Genomic DNA, 23,983 nt, shown 5'->3' on the forward strand with positions numbered 1-23,983 from the left:
TTTTTACATCCCTTCCCCCCAAAGCTGTGAACTGCAATTCTTTGCATGGAAGTCTGATAATAGCATGAAGATGACAGTATCTGTACCTCGTGGCATGACTCCAGAGCCCTTGTGCAATTATGATGGAAACAGCCAAAAGAGCAGCTGCTTAGCTCTACAAACAGGGAATGTCCATGAGTACATGCAGCCTATCTTCAATTCTGATGAAAACTTGCAATGATTATTTGTCTGTTTGTTGTATTAACTTGTGTGCTGGACTCTTGATAACATTTATTATTTGTAATAAGTAGCTTTTGACTTATTTAAAAGGCTAGAACAATATTCTCCAATAAGTAACAAATGAAAGTATAATGAAAGTCTTGATAATACATTTTCTAGAGAGATAGGATATTTGCTTGAAAAGGTTCTGTGAAGAAACTTGACTTTCTCACCTGTAAAATGGGAATAATTATTAAGCACAGGATTATTAAAGGATTAAAATGAAATATAGGCCAGGCAGTACTGTGACTAGGAGCTGTTACTTGGTTATGACTAATGATGACTATGTCTTTGATAATTACAATGTTGTCTAATTTTGTTTCAAGGCCTACTTCTTTATAGAACCAAAGGCTACCCAGGTGTGATGTTGCATGCCTGAAGTTCCAACTACTTGGAAGGCTGAGGCGGGAGGATCACTTGAGCCCAGCCTGGGCAAAATAGTGAAACCTTGGCTCCAAAAACAAAAACAAAAAACAAACCCTGAGAATTGTCAGTACTAGAATAAGAAAACACATGAGCATGGTAGGTTTCCTTATAGTTCAAGAGCTGTAATGGAAGAGTCCTCTGAGTTTAGGGCTATGGAAAAGCATAAACTTTAATAAGAATGACTACTACACTCTTAATGATGCCGTGAAGCAAAGGATGGGAAGGAGCTTTCAGGAGCCTCTTCTTTAATTCCATTGCTTTACAGCTGCAGTCCAGTATGGTTTAACAACTTGCCTGAAGCTAAGTAGCCAGTCAGTTGACTTTGGAACATCCGGGCAAGACTATGGGTCTACAGCACTTTTTCTGCTAATGTACATTTTGTATTTGTCTCATTATGTTTTCTCTCAAGTTTAGAAGTTCCTAATTGCTCGATAATAAGTAGCAGAGTCAGGATTCAAACCCAGGTTTGATTTTTAGGCTATATCATTGTTTTCCCTATAATAGAGATGAAGCACTTAAGGGTATTTTTATTTGTTTTTCTTTTGCTTTTTTCCAGACATTTCTGGATTTTGAAAAAGGTCATTGCCAGAATGTCTGTGAATATTTGTATTATAAATGTAGACGGGTAGAATGGTAGATTGAAGGGTGGATAGAACATCTGTGGGTTTTTTTCCTATCAGCAAATCTACGTGTGACCTCTTCATAAAATTTTGACGCAAGCCAAATATTAGTGTTTCCTTTTATCAAAATCATCATTAGAATGAGTGGCATCATGGGTCAGAAAACAAACATAATAGAAAAGAATGGAAGAGGAGCCTTTCAGATAAGTTTATTAAAGATTTATGTAACTATTTTGGCAGAACTTGGTAAGGAACCCAGGAATGGACAGCTGAGACCATCTTTAGCTTGAGAGTATGATAAGTACAAGAAATTTGAATACAGACAAAATATTCCAATATTCAAAAATAGCAAGTGTTCATAGTTTTTATTTTGCATCTGTATTATTTTTCCAAATGCCTAATTTCAAATAGCTGGCTATGTATTAAGTAAATATTTATTTCTCCCCTTCCTCTCTCTGTGTATATGTCTCTCTCTCTCTTTCTCTCTCTCTCTCTGTTTGTGTGTATGTATATGTGTTACATATATGTGTGTGTATATATATATGTATATACATACCCACATACACATAAAAGCACACACATACATATATAATTTTCATTAATAAACAACAAATAGTTGCTAAGTACCTACAATGCCACTGATCCAGAAAAAGGCACTATACATGGCCTTGAGGGAAAGGAAAGGAAGGACTTGACATGTGTTGAGCATTATTTGCCAGGTATCTACTAACTGCTACACACTCATTATCTATTCAGTTCTCACAATAGGGCTATAAAATAAGTGGGTGGCATTATCCCCATTTTACAGATGGGGAAATGAAGTTTCAGAGAGATTCCACTAAATTCACTCAGATAGAAATGAAAGTGAGTATCTGGGCTAATCAGATTATCTTTCTCAAGAATTTGAAAAATTTGGGAAGAGGATAAGAAGACTGTAAACTGACGGGCGCAGTGGCTCACACCTGTAATCCCAGCACTTTGGGAGGCCGAGGCAGGCAGATCACCTGAGCTCAGGAGTTCAAGACCAGCCTGGCCAAAATGGTGAAACGTTGTCTCTACTTAAAATACAAAAAATTAGCCGGGCTTGGTGGTGTGTGCCTGTAGGCCTGGCTACTCGGGAGGCTGAGGCACAAGAATTGCTTGAACCCAGGAGGAGGCCGCAGTGAGCTGAGAGCGCACCACTGCACTCTAGCCTGGGTGACGGAGCGAGACTGTATCTCAAAAAAAAAAAAAAAAAAAAAGAAGACTGAAAGCAAAAGCAAAAATGATATAGAAAAATGAGACAACAGAGGCCTCAAGAAACTGCAGAAACCAAACCAAACCAAAACCCAGAAAGTATAGAGAGTAAAATGATTGCTCAGAAACTTCAGACTGGTAGAGTCAGAGAAGAGGTGTCATCATAATGTCTAAGAATCAGGCTACTGCCATTGAGGACCATTGAAAATAAGCTTTTTGAGAGCTTTGTATTATTATTATTTCTCTTTTTTTGAGACTGTCATAAAACAGCATTTGAGAGCTTTTTCTAAGAATGCTAGATATCCTGTAGCTGCTTTGGAGACTTCCAGTTCTTGAAGTGCTTCATTCTTTGTGAGGCCAGTCGAGCCTGGATTTTTCTGAGATGCAGGAAGCTACTCATTTCTGCAGTCTGCTCATATCCAGGTATTCACCCACTCTACCTAAGCAATAATTTTTTATCTTTCTCTTTCCACTTTACCTCTATTAGGCAAATGCCTACACCAAACCAGAACCCTACTGAAAGGCAGTATGAGAAATGTAGTTTCCAGGCTGCAGCCCCTGAAAATCAAGAGGTAGCATAGAAGGGAGAGAATGGTGCTGAGATGTCAACAGATAATCCAGTACACTCTCTAAAAAGTAATAGGAAGCTATTTGTACATTTTAAGGATGCAGCCAATTTGATATGACATATTTTTCATAGAGAATTGATTAAAATACAGAGAATGAGTTTTAGGAAGACAAGAATATCTGGGGCGATCTATTTGCTATTTCACTAGTCTAATGTGGGCTGTGATGGTGACAGTGAAGATGCAGAAAAGTAGACAAATATAAGAAACATTTAGGAAGTAAAACTGATAGGACTGGATGTGTATGAGAGGGAGGTGTCAGGTATAACCCGATATTTCTGACTTACCCAACTGGATTGATAGCATTGCCATTCACTGAGATAGGGGGTGCTGAAGGAGGACTAGCCAGAAGAATTTAGAGCTTCATTGGGTATTGTCTCTCCTCCTGGAGGCCTTAAATCTTTAGAAAGTAAACCCTTCATTATATCTTTCACAGTACCCAGCACCAGGTCTTTCACATCGTGGGTCTTCAATAAGTAATTGCTGAATTAGAGAGTCATTATTGCATATCTGACAAGCAATTAGTGATGAGGAATTAATCCTTTATGACAGGAAAACACCACCAAACTCCTGTCCCAGCCGGGCTGGTTAAAGGCAGCAGCACTGAAAACTTACAAACACAGCCAAAAAAGTAGAAAAAGAAATAATAAGAGAACAAATCTCTGTGAACAGATATATGTAGGCAACGATTATTCATCTGGACACTAATTCTGCCAGAAGTGTGGGGTGATCTTAAGTATCATAGATACAAAAAGGAACTAAGCAAAAGAAAAATGGTTTAGTCACCAAAGGAGAAGATCAGAGGCGTTATTATGTGACAGAAGTTATAACAATCAAAATTATGAAAGGCTTTTGTTTTATGTTGTGTCTAAGAAAGCACAGTCAGAGTAACTTAAAAAAAGGAAAACAGAAAAAAAGAGAAGACACATTAAAAGGGATATCATTATGCAGGGTATAAATTTTTAAAGAACAGCACTAAATTATTTGAAGTGAAAGAAAGACTGAGGAGAAAGGCTGAAAATATGAAGAGAATAAGGCACATAAGTAAGTAGAATCAAAGACAAGATGAATTAATGTAAAGTGTAAACTCAATGGATGAGAAGTAAAGGCTAAGATAAGTTATAGAAGGTGAAAGGAGCAGCAGGAACACGGAGGGAAGGCTAGAAACAAACACACTAAAATCAGATGAAAAAGCCAAGTGGAGCAATGGGGCAGATGAAAAAGATTAAAATTTTTTAAATCCTTTTTTTTTAAAAAAAGCGAAACCCCACAGAATTGTTAGAAAAGAGTCAAGGATCCAACATCAGGCAAAGATGCATGCAGAGTCATTATGAAAACTAAATGTGTTTTCTGTTTAGTTTGGTTGCTTTGTGAATCTGGAACCATTTTGACATGTGGAAATATTCATTTTGATGTGCTTAAAGTGTATTGATTATGGTAATTGTTTTTTCTGTGTTAGTTGCAGTCCATTGTGATTTCCTATGGGCTACTGTAATTGCTTTCTAACCTGTTCTGTTGGCTAATTTGGCTTGGGGGCGTCAAGGTGACCTCTGCATGTCATCCTCACTATAATTACAAGACAGGTGTAGCAAAGTCCACTCAAAGAACAGAAAGTTACAAAGGTGGGGTGTCTGCATGTACATCCCAGAGAGGAGTATCATGTAGGACTATGAGTGCTGAGGAAAACATAAAAAGGAATATTTTTGTTTTTGCCACTCGCTGATCCAGTGGCTTTCTACTCCAGGCTGCATGGAAGAGAGCAATGGCTATGGCCCTAATAGTTATTCTGTAGAATTTCCCACATTCACTTATTTATTTTTATTTTTACTTTTATTTTTTGATACGGAGTTTCACTCTTGTTTCCCAGGCTGGAGTGCAATGGTGCAATCTTGGCTCACCGCAACCTCCGCCTCCAGGTTCAAGCGATTCTTCTGCCTCAGCCTCCCGAGTACCTGGGATTACAGGCATGCACCACCACACACAGCTAATTATGTATTTTTAATAGGGACCGGGTTTCGGCTTGTTGGTCAGGCTAGTCTCGAACTCCTGACCTCAGGTGACCCGCCCACCTTGGCCTCCCAAAGTGCTGGATTACAAATGTGAGCCAATGCACCTGGCCAACATTCACTTATTGACCTCAGAAGAAGAGAAACCACTTCTGGGTCTGCTGTCATGGTCCTTACATTTTGCCTTTCCATTGATTGTTCTGTTCTTGTTTTCCTTAAATTAAAACAGCTCTCAGAATTCCTGTAACATAGCATTTATATTTTGGGATTACCTGATCAGATATGTGAACTGTCAGTTTCAAGTAAGTTTTCTACGCATATCAGGATCACTGCCCAGGTCTGTGACAATCTCTGGGATTATGCGTTCCTATTTGTGGTATGTCAGCTCTGAAAAAGGAAAATGATCCGGTGTGAAAAAAGTCAGTATACCCCTCATCAAGGTTCTTTATAGTATCTTTATTTTACCATTTTGTCCTTCATCATGTCAGATATTAATGAATATATATATAGATATATATTATATCAATAGCAACCATTTATTGAGCTCTTACTATCAATTAGTATATGTGTTATCCATGAAAGAGCTATATGAGGTAAGCTCCATGATGACCCTCACTTTACAGAGGAAACGAAGGCTTAGAAAGGGTAAGAAACTTGCCTATGATGGCTCGCTGCTTTTTTCACAGGAGCAATATTGTTTCTTTGATTAAAAAAACCTCAGAGCACTGTATTACTTGTATTATCAGGTATAAACTCCCAGCCAAGCATTGCATATATAAAATTGCCTGTTTTTTAATCCCGCCATAATGCTTCAGTATAAAATTTTCCTCATCAAGACTTCTCTATAATGGTTCATTCTTCCCTTATTTGATGTACTATGTCATGATCTGACACTGCAAACTTTACATATGGGATTAAAGTCATGATAAAGTCATTCCCTATATTCTGATATTTTTGGTTTCACATCTTCATTTCTTAATAATATGAAACATTACAGATAAAATTCGAGTCTCCTTTGTTCTTTTCTTCAGATCTATTTCCTTCTCGCCTTCTCTAGAAGCAGCTACAATTACAAATTTGGGGAGGAGCTTCCAGTATGTTTTTATGCTTATTATTACAGATAAATTTCCATAGGCACTTGTAAAATTTACATAAATGTCAGTGTATTTCATGTTTTCTCCAACTTGCTTTTTTCATCCCACATAGTTTTTGATAGCCATCTACACTGTACTTGTAGATTTTAAGTTCTCTGCAACATATTAATTGTCCTGTGATTGCAATGTACTTGAAAATGAAGCTTACTCCGAAAGAATATTGAATTACTCCCTATGTGACAGAGAGGAAAAACTCTTGCCTGAAGAACTTTCTGCTGCCTTTGATTTGAAGAGTGGGGTGGGGTGTCTTTCAAGTGTGAGCTGTAGTTCTGAGGTAAAAAGCATCTGGTCAGGGCTGGGATAATATGTGCTGACTGGGTGAGGGAATGAGGAGTAGTTTTAAAACACAATTGTGCCTAGAGCATATGCCATTTAAAATCCCATTCCTCCCTCCCAGCAAGATCCTGTCATGCTGGTGTTGATGGCTGTATTCCTCTGCTGTGGAAAAAACACAACTGGAGTAGAGAAACATCTCTTTGGCTTTTGTCTGATCCATAGATAAAGACTTAGGTCTAAACATTCCCTCTATAGTTGGTGAACATTTGTTGAATACCAACAGTGAAATATTCACAGGAAATGCAGCTGCTTGCAATATCATTTCTGTCTCTAAGAAACAGCCTTGCTGTTGTTTTTCTGTCTGTCTTTTATTAAAGGTCCACACACGTTCCTGTTGGGGAGGATCAAATCCAGCACATGGAACTAGTTCAGGATCTAGCACAAAGTTTCAACAAGAAGTATGGGGAGTTCTTTCCAGTGCCCGAGTCCATTCTCAGTAAGTAAGAAACTTATAATTGTTACATCAGGGTGTATTCTAAAGAGAGGATTGGACAATAGACAGGCTTGGAACTTTCTTGGGACTAACCTCAGCTTTCTTGTAGACAGGCTTCAGGATCTGTAACTAGAGTCCTCATTGTTTTCTCTAGTGTAGGACTAGAAAGTAGACTACATTGGATTACTGAAAAAGATGTTGGATTATTGAAAAGGATAACTAAAAATATTTTAAAAGTATGGAAGAGACCAAAAATTTAAAATAATATTTATAAGGTAGTATATAATTTACAAAGTATAAACAGATGCTTCTTGACTTATAATTGGGTTACATCCTGATAAAGCCATTGTAAGTTGGAAACACTGTTAATCAAAAATGCATTTAACACACATAACCTACTGAACATCACAGCTTAGCCTAGCCCACCTTCAGTGTGCTCAGAACACTTACATTAATCTATAATTGGGCAGAATCATCTAACACAAAGCCTATTTTATAATAAAGTATTGAATAGCTCATGTAATTTATTGAATACTATACTGAAAGTGAAAAACAGAATGGTTGTGTGGGTATTTCAAGTACAGTTTCTACTGAATGGATATCACATTTGCACCACTGTAAAGTTGAAAAATCATAATTCAAACCATTGCAAGTTGGGAACTGTCTGTGTATACATCTTGGTGATCTGTTTGTTTTGTTTTTGTTTTGGGTATGTGTGTGTTGGTGTTTTTAACCTAGCATCCATGAAGAAGGTAAAATCCCTCCGTGATCCTTCTGCCAAAATGTCGAAATCAGACCCTGACAAACTGGCCACCGTCCGAATAACAGACAGCCCAGAGGAGATAGTGCAGAAATTCCGCAAGGCTGTGACAGACTTCACCTCGGAGGTCACCTATGACCCAGCTGGCCGCGCTGGCGTGTCCAACATAGTGGCGGTGCACGCCGCGGTGACGGGGCTCTCTGTGGAGGAAGTGGTGCGCCGCAGCGCGGGCATGAACACTGCTCGCTACAAGCTGGCCGTGGCAGATGCTGTGATTGAGAAGTTTGCCCCAATTAAGCGTGAAATTGAAAAACTGAAGCTGGACAAGGACCATTTAGAGAAGGTTTTACAAATTGGATCAGCAAAAGCCAAAGAGTTAGCATATACTGTGTGCCAGGAGGTGAAGAAATTGGTGGGTTTTCTATAGGAAGTTTCAACGAATCACAGCAAGGCTTTTGTGCCTTGCACTCCATGCATTCTGATAACGGCAGCTTTCCTAACAAGAAAAAGTTATAGTTTTGGGACATTTAATTTGGTATAGCTGATTATTGGCTTTATTTGATGAATATTGCTTTGTAGCTTTGAAATACGACAGTTTTCCAAATCCCATCAACAAAATGCTGTGAACAACAACAACAAAAAATAAATCAAGAAGGCATAGCTGTCTGAATCCCCAATTATTGAGGCACACTCCTTGGCCTGCACAAATGTGATTGAAGTAAGGAGTAATTTGGGAAATGCAGTATCATTTGTGCTTCTCTCTGGAGTACGTACTGTAACAGATGCACACTTTATCTACTTCAACCCTTTTATAAAGCAATATATAGAGGTCTTAGATGTATAATCCTTGAGATGCCATTTGATCAGATGCCAATTTGTATTCAGATCTCATAAAAACAAGTCCATTCTTATAGTTTGTCACTGAGACGGTGCCTGATTTAATATATTTAAGCTGCTTAACTTGTTTTCCAAGAGATAACACCAACTGTTCCAGCAATAATTTGTTTTTTAATTCAGAGATATGGGATATGATCTTCTAAGGAGGTTGCATTATTTTGACTTGATTTATTTATTGTACAAGAGCCCAGGTCCCTGAATTATATTCTTAATAAGTGCTTTCTTGCATTCATTTCAGTTTAGTCTCACCAACCCCCTATGAATTAGGAGAATTATTGTCACTTTACACATGAGGAAAGTGAGGCTGAGAGAATCCAATTAGCTTGTACGATATCACTCCATAAGAGAAGCAAATCTGAGAGTAAAACCCTTACCCCTTATTCTTAAGAATAGTGCTTGTTTATTCGGTACAAAAAAAAATGCTGAAAGGCAGCGTTTTTTAGACTCTAAACGTTCTGATTTTGAAGGTGGGTATTGGAACGACTGATGATGTTTATATCATCAATTCAGCCAATAGATGCAAACTTAAAATCTGGATTCAGACAACCGTGGTCACATTTCCCCATCAAAATCCCCAAGGCGGGTCCCAAGTTCTCTCCTCTACGCTCATTGCAGAAATACTTTGAAATAGGTTCTGCCAGTCTACAATAGCAGTGAAGACTGACAAATCAGATATTCCCAATGACTGATAGCTTCTCATCTTGCCTCTACCTCAGTTAAGTAATGTCACCCTGAAACCTAGCTTTTCTGCACTTCCATTTCTGACACCTGAAAATGAAAATGATAATCTTGACTTATACACCAAGACCTGTTAGCAAGATCGGTTTTGTAACAGAAATTGCTTATAAGTTTTTTGTCAGTAAAGACCATGATCACCATTTGTATATACATAACTAGGTTGTTGAGCAAAGCATTTTTGCTCATGTTTCTTAAGGAAGTAGAGTAGTCCTTGTGTCAGAACACATGTTAATCCACAAAACACCGCATCCCAGATTCCACATTAAAACATCCTTTTTAGGATTCTTAGAGCTAGCCTGGATCATGGGAAAAGGAAACATTTTGCCTTTTGTATCTTATATTGGAATGGGATGTCTGTAAGTCCTAGAACCTCTTTGAGCATATTTCTTACAAGCCTCTGTTTTTTCCCCTTTAAAGGAAACTTTGAAAGGATTGTGAATACTGGAAAATTACAAAACTAAAGGTAGATCTATCAAGCCAATTGTCTGTTTTATCTGTTTGTGTGGTTTTTACCCCCTTGCAATACCTTTCCTCCAGAAACTTAAGACACTATGGAAAGAATCTCAGAGGAGAAAAACAGATAACTTGTGATAACTTCCAGGGACCGAAGTCTATGCATTGGTGAGGGTGGACTTGTTTGCAACCTGTTGTTATCGTTTTTAAGTGACCCAACTGTTCAAGTCCAAACTTGGCCCATAATTATGAAGAGAATCTTACCCGGTTAATCAGTATTAATCAGGATTCTTCAGAGAAACAAAACCAATAGGATATATATCTATATATTAGAGGATTTATTGTGGGGATTAGCTCACCCAATTATGAAGGCTGAGAAGTTCCATGATAGGCTATGTGCAAGCTGGACCCAAGAGAGATGATGGTGTGATGCAGTCCAAGTCTTCAGGCTGGAGAACCAGGGGAACCAATGATGTAACTGTCAGTCCAAGGCTGAAGGCTTGAGAACCTGGGGGCCACTGTAAGTCCCAGAGTCTGAAGGCCTGAGAACCAGGAGCTCTGATGTCCTAGAGCAGGAGAAGGTGAAGTCCCAGCTCAAGAAGACAGCAAATTTGCCCTTCCTCTGTCTTTTTCTTCTAGTCAGTCCCTCAACTGATTGGATGTCAGCCCACATAGATGAGGGCGTATCTCCTTTATTGAGTCTACTGATTCAAAGGCCAATCTCTTCCAGAAACACCCTCACACAGACACCCAGAGTAATGCTTTACCAGCTATCTGGGTATCCCTTAACTCAGTCAAGTGGACACATAAAATTATCCATCACAGCCGGGCACGGTGGCTCATGCCTGTAATCCCAGCACTTTGGGAGACCAAGGCGGGCGGATCATGAGGTCAGGAGATCGAGACCATCCTGGCTAACATGGTGAAAACCCCGTCTCTACTAAAAATACAAAAAAAAAAAAAAATTAGCTGAGTGTGGTGGGGGCGCCTGTAGTCCCAGCTACTAGGGAGGCTGAGGCAGGAGAATGGTGTGAACCCAGGAGGTGGAGCTTGCCGTGAGCCAAGATCGCACCACTACACTCCAGCCTGGGTGACAGAGCGAGACTCCGTCTCAAAAAAAAAAAAAAAAATCCATCACACCCAGTGATCTCAGGAAGTTGATAAAAGAGCCAAGTATGGAATCTAGATCTATTTTCACATCCCTTCCACTTATCGTTTATAGGCCCTTCACAATCTTTCTAATGGAGATGACAAATTGGAGAGAAATCTAATTTTTATTTTTTCTGTATGTTTTGTGGGAAGTTGAAATGGTGAAAAATATTTCAGATGGTAATAATAATGGTCATGTAACTTGGTGCTCTGAAACCCTGCTTCAAACCCACTTTGACAACTGGTCACTCAACACAGTGGGGGTGTCTTGCCCTTTGTAAGTGACTCATAAACATTTATCAAAAGTATGTGTCAAAAAATGGGCTAGAGGTTTCTAATAAAGTGTGATTTTTTTTTTTGCAAAAGCCCTACTGATGTACACCATCAAGATGCTTATCACAATAACACTATTGAGTTCTCATTGTGTATCAGGCACCATACTGAATGGCTTATAACAATAACAGTGTTTTTCCAAGTGTGGTCCCCAGACCGGCAACATGAGCATCACCTGGGAACTCATTAGGAATGCAAATTATCTGGCTCTCCCTCAGACCTGTTGAGTAAAAAACCTAGAGGATGAACCCGGCAATTGGTATCTTCGCCTTCCAGGTGATACTGATGGCATGCTGAACTTTGAGAACCATTGCTTTATTTGCATTCTCTAATTTAATCTACAAGCCAGTAAAGTAGATACTGTTATCAACCTCAGATTGCGAAAGTTGAAACTGAGGCATGGGAGGCTGAGTTACTTGCTTAACGTAGTTCAGCTTCTAAAGGGAAGATTCTGGTTTCAAATCCAGGTCACCTAATCCAGAGCCCTACTAGGCCACAGTGACCTGTATAAGGTCTTTTGGTATGTATGGGGGCAACACTGTCCAATATGGTATGTGTCCATTTAAATTGAAATAATTAAATTTTAAAAATTGCTTCCTTAGCAACACTTTCAAGTGCCCTGTGGCTTCATGTGGTTAATGCCTGTCATAGTGGATAAATACAGATGGAGAACATTTCTGTCATAGAACCGTCTATAGATACTGCTTCTTCAGTATTCAGTTTACTGGTTTTGCTTATAATAGATCAAATACATAAAGTTCAAGACTCTTCCTGGAGAGTTCTTCAACTGGACAATTCATGAAGATAGTGAAAGGATTACTTGAGATTGACTATATAGTTTGCCAAACAATATTAAATAATAAGAGCTACTACAATATGTATTATATACTTGCCATATGCTGAGCACTTTGTAAGTGTATTTATGTTCAATATCTTATTTCATGTTTATATCGGCTCTGTAAGATAGGAACTATTAATACCAGTTTTTAAAGTAACATTCAGCAACTTGCCAAAAATCACATATTTATTATGAGTCTGTAGCTTCTCCTAATTAAGAACTAAGAAATATCCCTTAACTATTGTGCCTAAGGGAGTAGTCTGCCACTCTTCATTGAGTCTAGAATCTTCTCCAAGTACTTGTGATATTCTCTTGTGTGTTCTATGATATTCTTAGCCCTCACTTCTCCCTCCTTGCCTCCTTTTCCCCTCCCCTCTCCTTACTTTAATGCTGTTATAATTATTCCCCCAAAAGTTCTTCATTTGTACACAGAGCAGTCCTTAGTTTGCTTTCAAATGCAGCCTTTGATTTCTTTCAGTTCACCCTATCAAGTGCTGTGTGCCCCTGTTACTAGTTAAAGGGAATAATTGGGCATGTGACAATTCTTGGTCTCTTTCTCTTCAACGCAAGGACTCTGTCTGTGTTCTCCTTGTGTGTCTGCCCTATGTGATCGACATTCTCTTTTCAGTCTGTCAACTGGATGCATCTTTTGAAATGTTTTGGCTGGGAAGAGTCAATCCTTCCCTGAGATGTAGCTGAAAACAAATTGCCTATCAATAGCACTTAACATTTTCAAACCACCCCCTTTAAGAAGAGCAACCTGGAGGCTTTACTGTTAATCATTTTAAGTCCTTATATGTTAACTCTCAACAGTTCTGTTATATTGGCCAGGCAGGGATTATCTTCTTTCTCTAGGAAAGAAACTGGGTTTCAGCGCTATAGTGACTTTATCCTTAGATAGGTAATTCAACGTTATGACAAATTTTTGTGTAGGCACTGAGGAAAAGCAATATGACTACAATTTAGAGGAGGACACACAGAGATACCAGCTAGCAAATGCTGGGTGTGCCTGGGAATGAGTAATTCACAAGAATGTTCAAGGAAAGAATATGATCGATATAGGACAGGAGAAAGAGCTTTTCAATTAAAAAGTAGGGCACAGAAACATGAGTGCATTTAGGGAAAAGCAAATTCATACAATATGTGGACAAAATTAGATGGAAATACTATGTTGAGTCATGAAATTGTAATATTTGATTATTGTTTTTTACCAAAAACAGTGGCAGTTCCATGTGGATTCACCTAATATACTCAGTGAACAGGCATTTGTGGAGTGCCTGTTTTGCAGGTACAATCCAAGTACAAAGAATTAGAAATGAGACACAGTCTCTACCCTCAGGCTCCTTGTCTATGTAGAGATGGACATGGAAAGCCAGTGAGAGGTCGAATAGGAATTATAACCAAAGTCTTCTGAGTCTTGTCCCTCTCCTGTGCATTAGCTGTGGCATTTGCTCTTAATTATTGGGAATGTGGCCTCTAGATGTCACAATCACTTAGTAGTTCTTGAATAAATAAAATATTTAATATTTGATATAACCATGTTGGCTCTATGGAATGCATACTCATTTTATAATATGCCCTTCCTCACTTCTACCCACCTATGCACATAGTAAAGCAGGCCTACAGTCATCCTTTTCTTCTAAGTGTTTCTGAAAATCAAATGATGTGACTTTATATGACTAGGATAAAATGATCTGATTTTACAGATTTCCCTTTGTGGGAGTAATATAAAAATACAGGCTCTTCCTGGGAAGAAAGCCATGTCCCATTTCCTATCTGTAAATGCAGCTGAAGAAGTGCTACGTGCTTGGCCTTTACCACCAGATCTCCCCACACCAGCCTGTCCTGTAGGGAAACCCATTGCGAACAATTGTCAGTTCCAATAAATAGGTTGTTCAGCGAGTTCCCTGGGTTTGCAGTAGCCTCCCCCAACTCAGTAGCCTCCCCCAAAAAGAGGCTTCTGTAACGATTTTTTTTTGTTTTAATGAGAGACTGCGTGGCTTATTCAGACATGAGTGTGGGAACCAGCCTTGGGGAGAGAAGTGTTCCCACCGTGAACCAGACTGCCAGTGAGCAGGAAAGATGTTGTTCCTCAGCAATATTCCAGAAGAAAGTTCCTGCACTGACTGAAGGAGGAGGTGAGGACTCATGAGGATGAAGACCACAATATTATTTTATTATAGTTTCCTCTCTTGGGCCCCTTATAGAAAAATTAACAAATAGAATTTCTGAGGTTGCTGATTCCTCAGTGAATTATTCTTTCATTTTTTCTGTGCCTTCCTTTTCTACTTGCTGTTTTCTAGTCATCTGTAAAGCTCCTCTAACTCAGCACAAAGACAAAGAATTCCCTGGTGATTAGTGTGCATCCACATTTATGCATAATGGTCATTTGCTTTTGCCTCTGGGGCATCCTGAATTCATCTCTTCCCCCTTCCCTGTATCGCGGTTGATGTCCAATTCAGCTACTGCTGTCGTTTCTCTTATCTATTGCTTTTTCTGCTTTTTGCTAAAGAAACAACCCCCTTCCTGAGCCCTTTTCAACTTTGGCACTCTTCTAGCTTGGTGCTTCAGAACTCCCGCCCATGCTGTTGTTGCTGTTTGTAATGTGTAAAATGTTCCTGTCAAGCTTTTCCCTGCCTCCCATGTAGGTTACATTACTCTCTTCCATGGTCTCCCTTGATGTCTAACACCACACACTTATATTGTAACTGAGTGTCTCTTGTGCTCTTCCTCTCCTCCCACTATTCTGCAACAACTACCACCGTGTGTCTCACTCTTACCCACTGTCAGTCCCATTGTTCTTTCTGCCCCAGCTACTATCGAGACTTCCATTCTGGACTTCCATGCGTTTCTCACACCTACAACTTCATATTCACCAAACCCTGTGTTCCTCCATGCTCCTCTAGTGAGGACAGGACATTCTCATGCTCCTTTGATACACTGGCATATTGACATGTTGATATAAATGAAAGGGTCTTGCATTTAGATCCATATTAATACCAAATTAACAACATCTGTATTAAGTGTAATTGCTTCCCTATCTCACTTTATTTCCCCCCAAAATATCTACAAATACATAGGGAACCCTAATTGTATCTATTGCTCAGATTTTTGTCACTGTACACATGTATTTGCCATAAAGTTTTTGTGACAGAGACTGCCAACTATCCGCCAGTATCCAGTCTCTTTTTCCTCCTTTTGAAGTGGGAGAGTTCCCGATACTCTCGCAGGATGTGTGACAGGGGTGTGGCTCACCTGTTCGGTCATCTCATTGCTCAAATCCCTAGCCAGAGGGGGAGCATACAGATCGGCACGTGCAGGGCCCAGGGAGAGTGCTTTTGGGTCTGGCCCCACAGTAGTATCTAGGGGTGGGTACCTGCAACCCCAGTGTTACAAAGTTCTTTCAGCTTTGCCATTGCAGACAGCTTGAGTGTTAATCAGCTCAGTGGACCCTCTGCCTTTTCGCAAGGGCAGAGGGCCAGTGTGACAGACTTCTTTATCCCGAGCTCTTGCCCAATGTCCCGGAAGAATCAGGTCACACACAAGCTTGAGGATGAATGCAAGATTTTATTGAGTGGTGGAGGTGGCAGTGAGATGGATGGGGAGCTGGAAGAAGGGGATGGAATGGGAAGGTGATCTTCCTCTGGAGTTGGGCCGCCCAGCAGCTGGACTCCTTTCTGACTGCCCCCAGCCAAACTTTTCTTGGCATTCAGATGTTCATCCTCTTCTCTTTTTCTCTGCCACGTTGTTCCACCGTCCATCATCTGGTCTGCTCGCTTGCTGGTCTGTCTCTGGAGCCTGGGATTCAGGGCTTATATGGGTGCAGGACAGGGGGCATGGCAGGCCAAAAGGCAACTTTTGGGGCATAAAAACAGGAATGCCTTTCTCATTTAGGGCCCCAGGATCCAGGCTTGAGGCTGGGGCCTTTGCAGGGAGATCATTCTCTTCCATCCAGTATTTCACTGTGTCCTGTCTATATCATTTTTTAGTAATAGAACCCTCACTCTGAATTTTAGCAGAGCACATAGCCCAAGGTAGAGACTAAATTTCCCACCCTACCCCTACAGCAAGGGATGGGCCTGTAAATTAGTTCTAGCCAATGGGATATGCGTAAAAGTGATTTGTGCTATTTCAAAGTCACTTCTTTTTTAAAGCAAAGTGTTCCTCTTTGTCCACATATCCTGGAACAGCATGTTTGACCCATTGCTGGAAACCACAAAGGAAAGATGGACAGAGTCAACCCCTCAACCTGGGTTTCCAGACTCAGCAAGCATAGCTACCTTTCTACCCGGGACTACTCACCTGCCTCTGGACTGTTGTGTGATAAATCACTTTTATCATATTTAAGCTATTTTGTCTTGGGATCTCTGGGTTCCAGTACTTTAGGTACTACCCCAACTAATATACTGATCTTACTAGACTCTTTGTCTAATGTCTTCCCTTCAAGTAGGTTGCTTCAATTCAATGCAACCAACATTTTGTGAAAGTCTTCTATATGCTGAGGCAGCGAGTAGTTCTCCAGGTATGGTTCTCAGACAAGCAGCATCAGAGTCTCCTGGGAACTCATTAGATATGCATATCCGCAGACTCCACCCCACACCTACTGAATGAGAAGTTCCAGGAATAGGGCTCCGTAATCAATTTTAATAAACCCTTCAGGTGATCTAGATGTACAGATGTTTGAGAATCACTGTGCTGGGGTGAAGTGGGTCGGGAGCAGGAGGTGGTTGAGAGCAGAGCTAAAAATGAATAAAAACCACCTTCTATCCTGAAGGAGTTTACATTGGAGAGAGAAGTACAGGCGAAATAATGTTATGAAAACAAAATTATTGTCTTGACTTTCTGCTATTTCCTGCTTCCCTTTTTCGTCAGATGAATTCACAACAATTTAGCCTAGATTGTTTTAGTTTTTATATGTGATTATTTATAAACAGCCTAAAATTTTAGGCCATTTGGGTCTATGCAAATCCTAAAAGGGGAAATAATTTAAGTTACATTGGTAGATAGGGTGAACAGAGATTAGATCACCAATATTAGAATCTTAGAATCGATGAGGATTTACTGAAACCAAGAATGGGGTGTTATTTTTCACAGTGGGTAGTAAAATTACAGTACTTATTACCCTGTAAAGGGTTATATGGCCTAGAAATAAAAACAGTTGAGCATGGATTAGATTTATGGGTGAGAAAGTCATAAAATTCCAATAAGCATGAGTTAGGAATGTTCAAATTATTTCTGAAAATGTCTGACATCAATATCGTAGAAGGAAACTACCACCTTTGCTGTCACCACCTCTTATTATAATCTTCAGCGTTCAGAACACTAGTCTAGACCAGACTAGACCAATGTGGTATTCGTTGTGGGCTGGCAAGTAGACTGTGTGAGAATAAAGACTCTTGTACCTAATGTGTTTTGTATAAAACCTGTGCACACTTCAGATTAGATAGATGATAAAGGTAGAGAAGATAAGGGAGACAACGGATGCAACTCACAAAAGAAAATAATTATGATTTGAGATTAAAGGCAGTTAGTTTGCCATTATTCTTACTAACAAGAGACAACCGAGATAATTGAAATCTGTAGATAATCTAAAACCTAAATAAAATATTATTATTACTATACACAGCAAACTAATCTAATGTCTTTGGCATAGGAGCCAAATAGTTTGGACAGTGCTAATATGATGAAGAAGAATTAGCAAATTCAAAATCTAGCCAAACTTGGGACTTCAGTGAATCTATAATAGGTTCTTTGTCATAATGAAGACATGGCAGTTAGCATTGCCCTACTTCCCCCAAATTATGTGACTCTTTAAAAAAAGGGTTGAATTTCCCCACCTGCTGTTAGAAACACAAAAGTCTTTCTGCATGGCTGCTAAAAATTATTTTAGCTTTGGCCCATACGTTTTTTTAAATCTTGCAGTGTCTTTAAACTACTATCAGTTTGGTAAGATACAGCCACTTTATCTCTTTTTCTCCCTTCTTTTTTCTTTTAAGAATTCTTCATCCATCTTCTTTCCAAAAATACTGTGAGTCAGGATTTCTATTCCAAATAATTTGGAATCAAAAGTATTCAACAGTCTGGAGGCAAATGAGGTTTTTATTGCATTTTTATTGAGAGCAAATTGAACTGTGTGGGCAGGCTAGAGAGGGGTTCCTCTGTAAGGCTTCAGCATGCCCCACTGTTGCACCCAGCAAGGACTCATGTTACAAGAATTACGTCTGTGATCTGCTTTTATTGACTGGCCAGGCCCAACAGGCCCCTGGACATTGTCAGACAAGTTAACTCCTTCTTGAGCCTCAGGAACCTTCCACAGGAGGGCTTATATGACTCCCACAGGTCTCTCTGTCTTTCTTCTTATAACTTACAAATATTTTCCTAATATGAAGAAGTGTTTGGTAAACTATAACAATATTTCATCTTTACAAACCCCTATAATACATAAGAATTACTGTCCCCATTTTAAAGACAAGTTTTCCCTGAGTACTTTGTTACCAACTTATATGTTTTTTTGCAGTTGAAATTTGTACCATAAATTACTATCCTTTTTAAAAACTCTTATGTGTTCTTATTTGTAAGTGTCTTGGAATACAAATTGTTGCAAAAAGATTGAGGGCTTTTATGCATGTTTTTGTTTTTGCAAATTACTCCAATATGAATCGCAACACTGAGCACAGAGCAAATGCTAAATTAATGCTTACTGATGGAAAACAACCCTGATAAGAGAGAGGTTAGAGGTTGCAAATTCACATGGCTTCACGGGACAGGTAAGTATATAAATCCATTAGATCATTTTACAAATATTTATTCAGTGCTTATTATATGCCATGCAATGTTCTAGTCACTGGGTGTACAGCAGTGAACAAAAAAGACAAAAATCCCTGCCGTCTTTGAAGTGACATTGTAGTGGAGAGATACAGACCATAAACTGGCAAGGACAGGCAGGTTGCCAGGTGATAAGTGCTATGTAGAAATAGAAAGAAAATGGAGAAGGAGCATTATAAACTGAATTGTGTTTTCCCCAAATTTACATGTTGAGATCCTAGTCCCCAGGATGTCAGAATGTGACTCTTTTGGAAGATGAGCCCCTTAAAGAGATAATTAAGTTAAAATGAGACGATTAGGGCATATCCTAACCAATTTGATTTATAAGCAGAGGGGATTAGGACACACAGGCAAACACCAGGAGAAAAGACCATGCGAGGACATGGCAAGAGGGTGGCCATCCACAAAGCCAAGAAGAGCGGCCTCAGAAGAAGTGAAACCTGCCAGACCTTAATCTCAGCATTCTAGCCTCCAAGACTGTGAGAAAATAAATTTCTGTTTAAGCCACTAGTCTGTGGTATTTCGTTATGGCAGCCCTAGCAAACTAATACAGGGTGCTTATTTTAATAGCATTTCAAAGGATGGTTTCATTTAAGCAGAAGACTGAATGAAGTGAGAAAGAAAGCAATGTGATACATGAGGGAAAACCATTCCAGGCAGAGGGAACATGAAATGCAAAGGTCTTGAAGCAGAAGGATGCTTGACTTGTTTAAAGAGCAGCAAGGAGACCAGTGTGGCTAGAGTCAGGTAAATGAGAGGGAAAGTGGTAGATGAGGTCAGAATGTTGATGGGGGTCAAGGCTTTACAGGCCATGGTAAGGATTTTGGCTTTTACTCTAGGGAAGTAGGATTGGGAAGCCATTGTAGGTTTAAGTTATAAAAGGTTCATGTTGGCTATTATGTTGAGAAATAGACTACAGGGGTGAGAGATGGATGTGGGAAGACCAGTTAGGTGGCTATTTTGATTGACCATGCAAAAGGAAAGCGTTGGAGTGGAATAATAGAGATGGAAGTGGTAAGGCATGGTAAGATTTGGGATACCTTTTAAGGTAGAGCTGACAATATTTGCTGATAGATTGGTTGTGATATTTGAGAGAAAAAAAGAAGTCAATGATAATTTAAAACTTTTTGACATGAGAAGTTAAAAGAATAGACTTTCCATTTACTGAGATGGGAAAGACTGTAGGAGGAACAGATATGGAAAGGTTAGGAGTTTGGTTTTGGGCATTTGGAGATGTTAATTGATCACTTGTCTACCTGAAAGTAGAAGTTGGCCAGGCATGGTGGCTCACATCTGTAATGCCAGCGCTTTGTGAAGCCAACGAAGGGAAGTTTCTTGAACCCTGGAGTTTGAGACCAGCCTGAGCAACATAGTGAGACCCCCATCTCTACAAAAAATAAAATAAAAAAATAAAGTAGCCAGGCATGGTGGCACATGCCTGTAGGCCCAGCTACTCAGGAGGCCTAGGTGGGAGGATCAATTGAGCCTGGGAGGTTGAGGCTGCAGTGAGCCATGATTGTGCCTCTGCACTCCAGCCTGGGCAAGAGTGAGAGCCTGTCTTAAAATATAATAAGATAAATAAAAAATAAATAAAAGTAGAAGTCAGAGAGAGGTCCAGGCTAATTAATTAATGAATTTCAAAGTCATTAATATATAGATAGCATTTACAGTCAGGAGTCTTGATGAAATCTCTAAATGAGTGAGTGTGGACAGGGAAAAGAGGATGTTCAAAGATTGATCCTGTTTAGAGGTAGAGAGAAATGAGAAACTATGCAGCAAAGAGCCTGAGGAAAGAAGCACAATATGAGAAAAGGAAAAGCAGGGTAGAGTTTTGATTGCCCTGAAAGCCAAGTAGAAAAGCTATCTTCAGGAAAAAGACTAGTCTATGTCAAGTACAGTGAGGACTGAAAAAGGATCACTGGATTTAGCAATGTGTGGGTCATTGGTGACCTTGATTAAAGCAGTTTGGGTAGATAGTGGGGTCAAAAGTCTACCTGAATATATTTAAAAAGGAATGGAAAGAGAAAAATTGGAGACAATGTTCTTGACAACCCTTTCAAGGACTATTGCTGTAAAAGGAAGCAGAAAAAATGCAATAGTATGACAGTGATTTGGAATCAAAAGAGGGTTTTGTTACTGTCTTAGTCCATTTTTTGTTGCTATAACAGAATACCCAAGACAGGGTAATTAATAAATAAAATAGGTTTATGTAGCTCATAGTTCTAGAGGCTGGGAAGTTCATGATGGGATAGCTGCATTTGGCAGCTTTTGGTGAGGGCCTCATTCATGCCATGTCAAAACATGGTGGAGAAATGGAAGAGGAAATGGGTTTGCGGAAAAAAGGACAAAGCAGTAGAGGTCACCTTACTTTATAACAACCCATTCTTCTCTCTCAGGAGCTAATCCATTCCTGCAAAAACTAATCCATTCCAAAAAAAGAAAAAAAAAAACACTCTTGTCTTTCAAGAAAGACATTAATCTGCCTTAAATACTTAATCACGTCTTAAAGGCCCCAACTCCCAACACCATTACATTGGCAATTAAATTTCCACATGAGTTTAGGAGGGGAGAAACCACATCCAAACCACAGCAGTTACTTTTTAGAATGAGAAAAATAATTGCCTATTTGGATGGGAATGATCCAGTAGAGAGGGAGACTTTGATGACTGAGAAGTTAGAAAGGATAATTACTGAAGCAATGTCCTTGAGTAAGTATGAAGGAACGGGATCCAACCTGTTCACATGTAGACAGGATTTAGATGGGAGACCAGAGAAGAGAGAAGGAATATATAGACACAGAAGCAGATGGATTTTTACATGTGGTTAAAAAAAAAAAGCAACAAGTTCTCTTTGTTGCTTCAATTTTATCAGTGAAATAGGAGTCAAGGTCCTTAGCAGAGGATTGGGATGAGGGAGGATGTGTTGGAAGTTTAAGAAGAGAAGAGTAGGAGGTGTGAAATAGTCATCTAGGGAAGAGGGAAATGTAGTAGAACTGCCAGGCAGCATTTAAGGGCTCTCTTGAGGCTAACGAACATGAATTTACAATAAGAGCAGTCAGCACAGTTGACTGTTTTGTTCCAACCACATTCCATTGTGTGGGTGTAGGCGGAGACAGAACGTAGATAGAATTGGATTTAACCTAGAGCTGGGCTTCGCCAGGTGATTGCAACAATGGACAAAGAGGTAAACGACCTGAGTACACGTGCCGTGCCAGATGCCAGGGTGTGAGTAAGGGTCATGGCATTCACACAGGGCAAGGCGGGAAGTGAGGATGTGAGGGGTGTGGAGATGTAGAACGATGATAAAAATCAGGTGATTGAAGGTCCTGGTGGTGTCAAAAAATTGAGGGAGTGAACTGGAAAGAGAGGCAATGTTGGTCAGAGCTTGAAATTAAGATTATGGGGGTTCAACTCTTGGTAATGACAAAGATCAAGATGTGGCCCAAGGAATGACTGTTGATATAGAGTGGAAAACATAATCTCTGGAAGAGAGAAGGTCAAGAGTCTAGGGTATTATAAAGATCATTTACTTCAATGTGAAACCACAAAAACTATGCTGGGAGAAGCACTAGAGACAATGATAATGATCCAGGAATAAAATCTTCAAGAAATGAGGGGGAGTGGTCTTGGGAGTCTGTAGACTGACAGCATCATTTCCAAAACCTGGGGCAGCAGGGAAATTAGGGAAGAGAAAGGGATTAACAACCTGGAAATATCAATAAGGAGCAAAGAGGACAATTTCTCTACCTCCAGCTGTCAGTATTGGGTGTAGGCTGGAGCACAAGATTCCCCACAATTCCAGCACCAGCTAGGTAGCAGGCCTGAGCTGAGTCGTGAGTGTGGAGTTTTTCCATGGTCAGCACTTTGGAAGATTATGCTGGGGGCATTCAGAAACCTGTGGTTGGCCATGGGGCTGTAATTTCTTAAACTATAAATGCCCTTTCATCATTTATGTCATCAGTAAACTTTCATAATTCCACTGTTTAGCCCTACTAGTCTGATTTCTAGTCAAGCACATTCATTTTCGTTTTTTGTTGTTGCTGTTGTATTTGAGAGAGAAGATGAGCAAGGAAGGGACTTACAGCTAGTTTAATTCTTCTTGAGAACTTCCTTAGAATATCTCAGAAACTTCCAGATAGGGCTGCTGTCCTAGAACAAGCTCTCTCTCAAGTAAGGAAACCCGGAATATCTGGGGCTCCCCAGGCAGACACAATCCCTCTAGGAATCTGCTGTGATTTCTTTCGACAGCTTTGTTCCCAAGGTCTGCAACCACTGGCCCACAGTTGCTTTAGGTCACCATTTTGCTTGCTGTGTGTTCCATTTCAGTAATACCACTAAAATGACACCATTTCTCTAGGCAAAGATGCTATTCTGCTCTGGATACTCCCAGCTTTTAGAGTTAATTCCTCAGCATGAGCAGCTTTGATTTCCCAGAGCGCACCCACGTTAGCTAGCAAGAAGAAAAGAGCATTGAAGTAAGTGATGATGCAGAATCCCTCAAGTCATTTCCAAAAGAGGCATTTCAGAAATGTTTTGAGCAATCATTTATATAAGATATAGAATCCCAGGGTAATTTCTTGCAGAAACAACTCTCATTTGTTATAAATTCTGGCATTTTAAAAGATACATCAGCCCCATTACTCCCTACACAATTTCAATCCTTTAATTCTTTAAATTTCTTACCTGATCAAAAAAAAGAGCCCTGCCTAGTGACAGTTGCTATTCACCATTACAGGTAACGTGTATGGCTGAGATAGAAAATACTTTTGATTTTGTGGATTTTGGATCAAACCCAGCATTGTGTGCCTTCTAATTTAGTCAACATTCAATTCAGCTATAGGGGGGTTTTAACATGCTAAAGCAGAAATGTAATAAATAATCAAAAGGTGAAATAGT

The 23,983-nt window shown here is 39.6% G+C and overlaps 1 protein-coding gene across 3 annotated transcripts in view; it reads left to right on the plus strand.

Moving 5' to 3' along the window:
• Positions 1-9,971, plus strand: part of WARS2 (tryptophanyl tRNA synthetase 2, mitochondrial) — a 120,256-nt gene extending 110,285 nt beyond the window's left edge. For all 3 annotated transcript variants that reach the window (XM_054454729.2, XM_063664387.1, XM_063664390.1), the window contains exons 6-7: positions 6,980-7,098; positions 7,834-9,971. In XM_054454729.2, coding sequence (XP_054310704.1) covers positions 6,980-7,098; positions 7,834-8,282 — 568 coding nt within the window. In that variant the 3' untranslated portion in view covers positions 8,283-9,971. The remainder of the gene's footprint in view (positions 1-6,979; positions 7,099-7,833) is intronic.
• The last annotated feature ends 14,012 nt before the right edge of the window (positions 9,972-23,983 follow it).

This window comes from Pongo pygmaeus, chromosome 1, assembly GCF_028885625.2.
Source record: "Pongo pygmaeus isolate AG05252 chromosome 1, NHGRI_mPonPyg2-v2.0_pri, whole genome shotgun sequence".
Taxonomy (NCBI): Eukaryota; Metazoa; Chordata; class Mammalia; order Primates; family Hominidae; genus Pongo; species Pongo pygmaeus.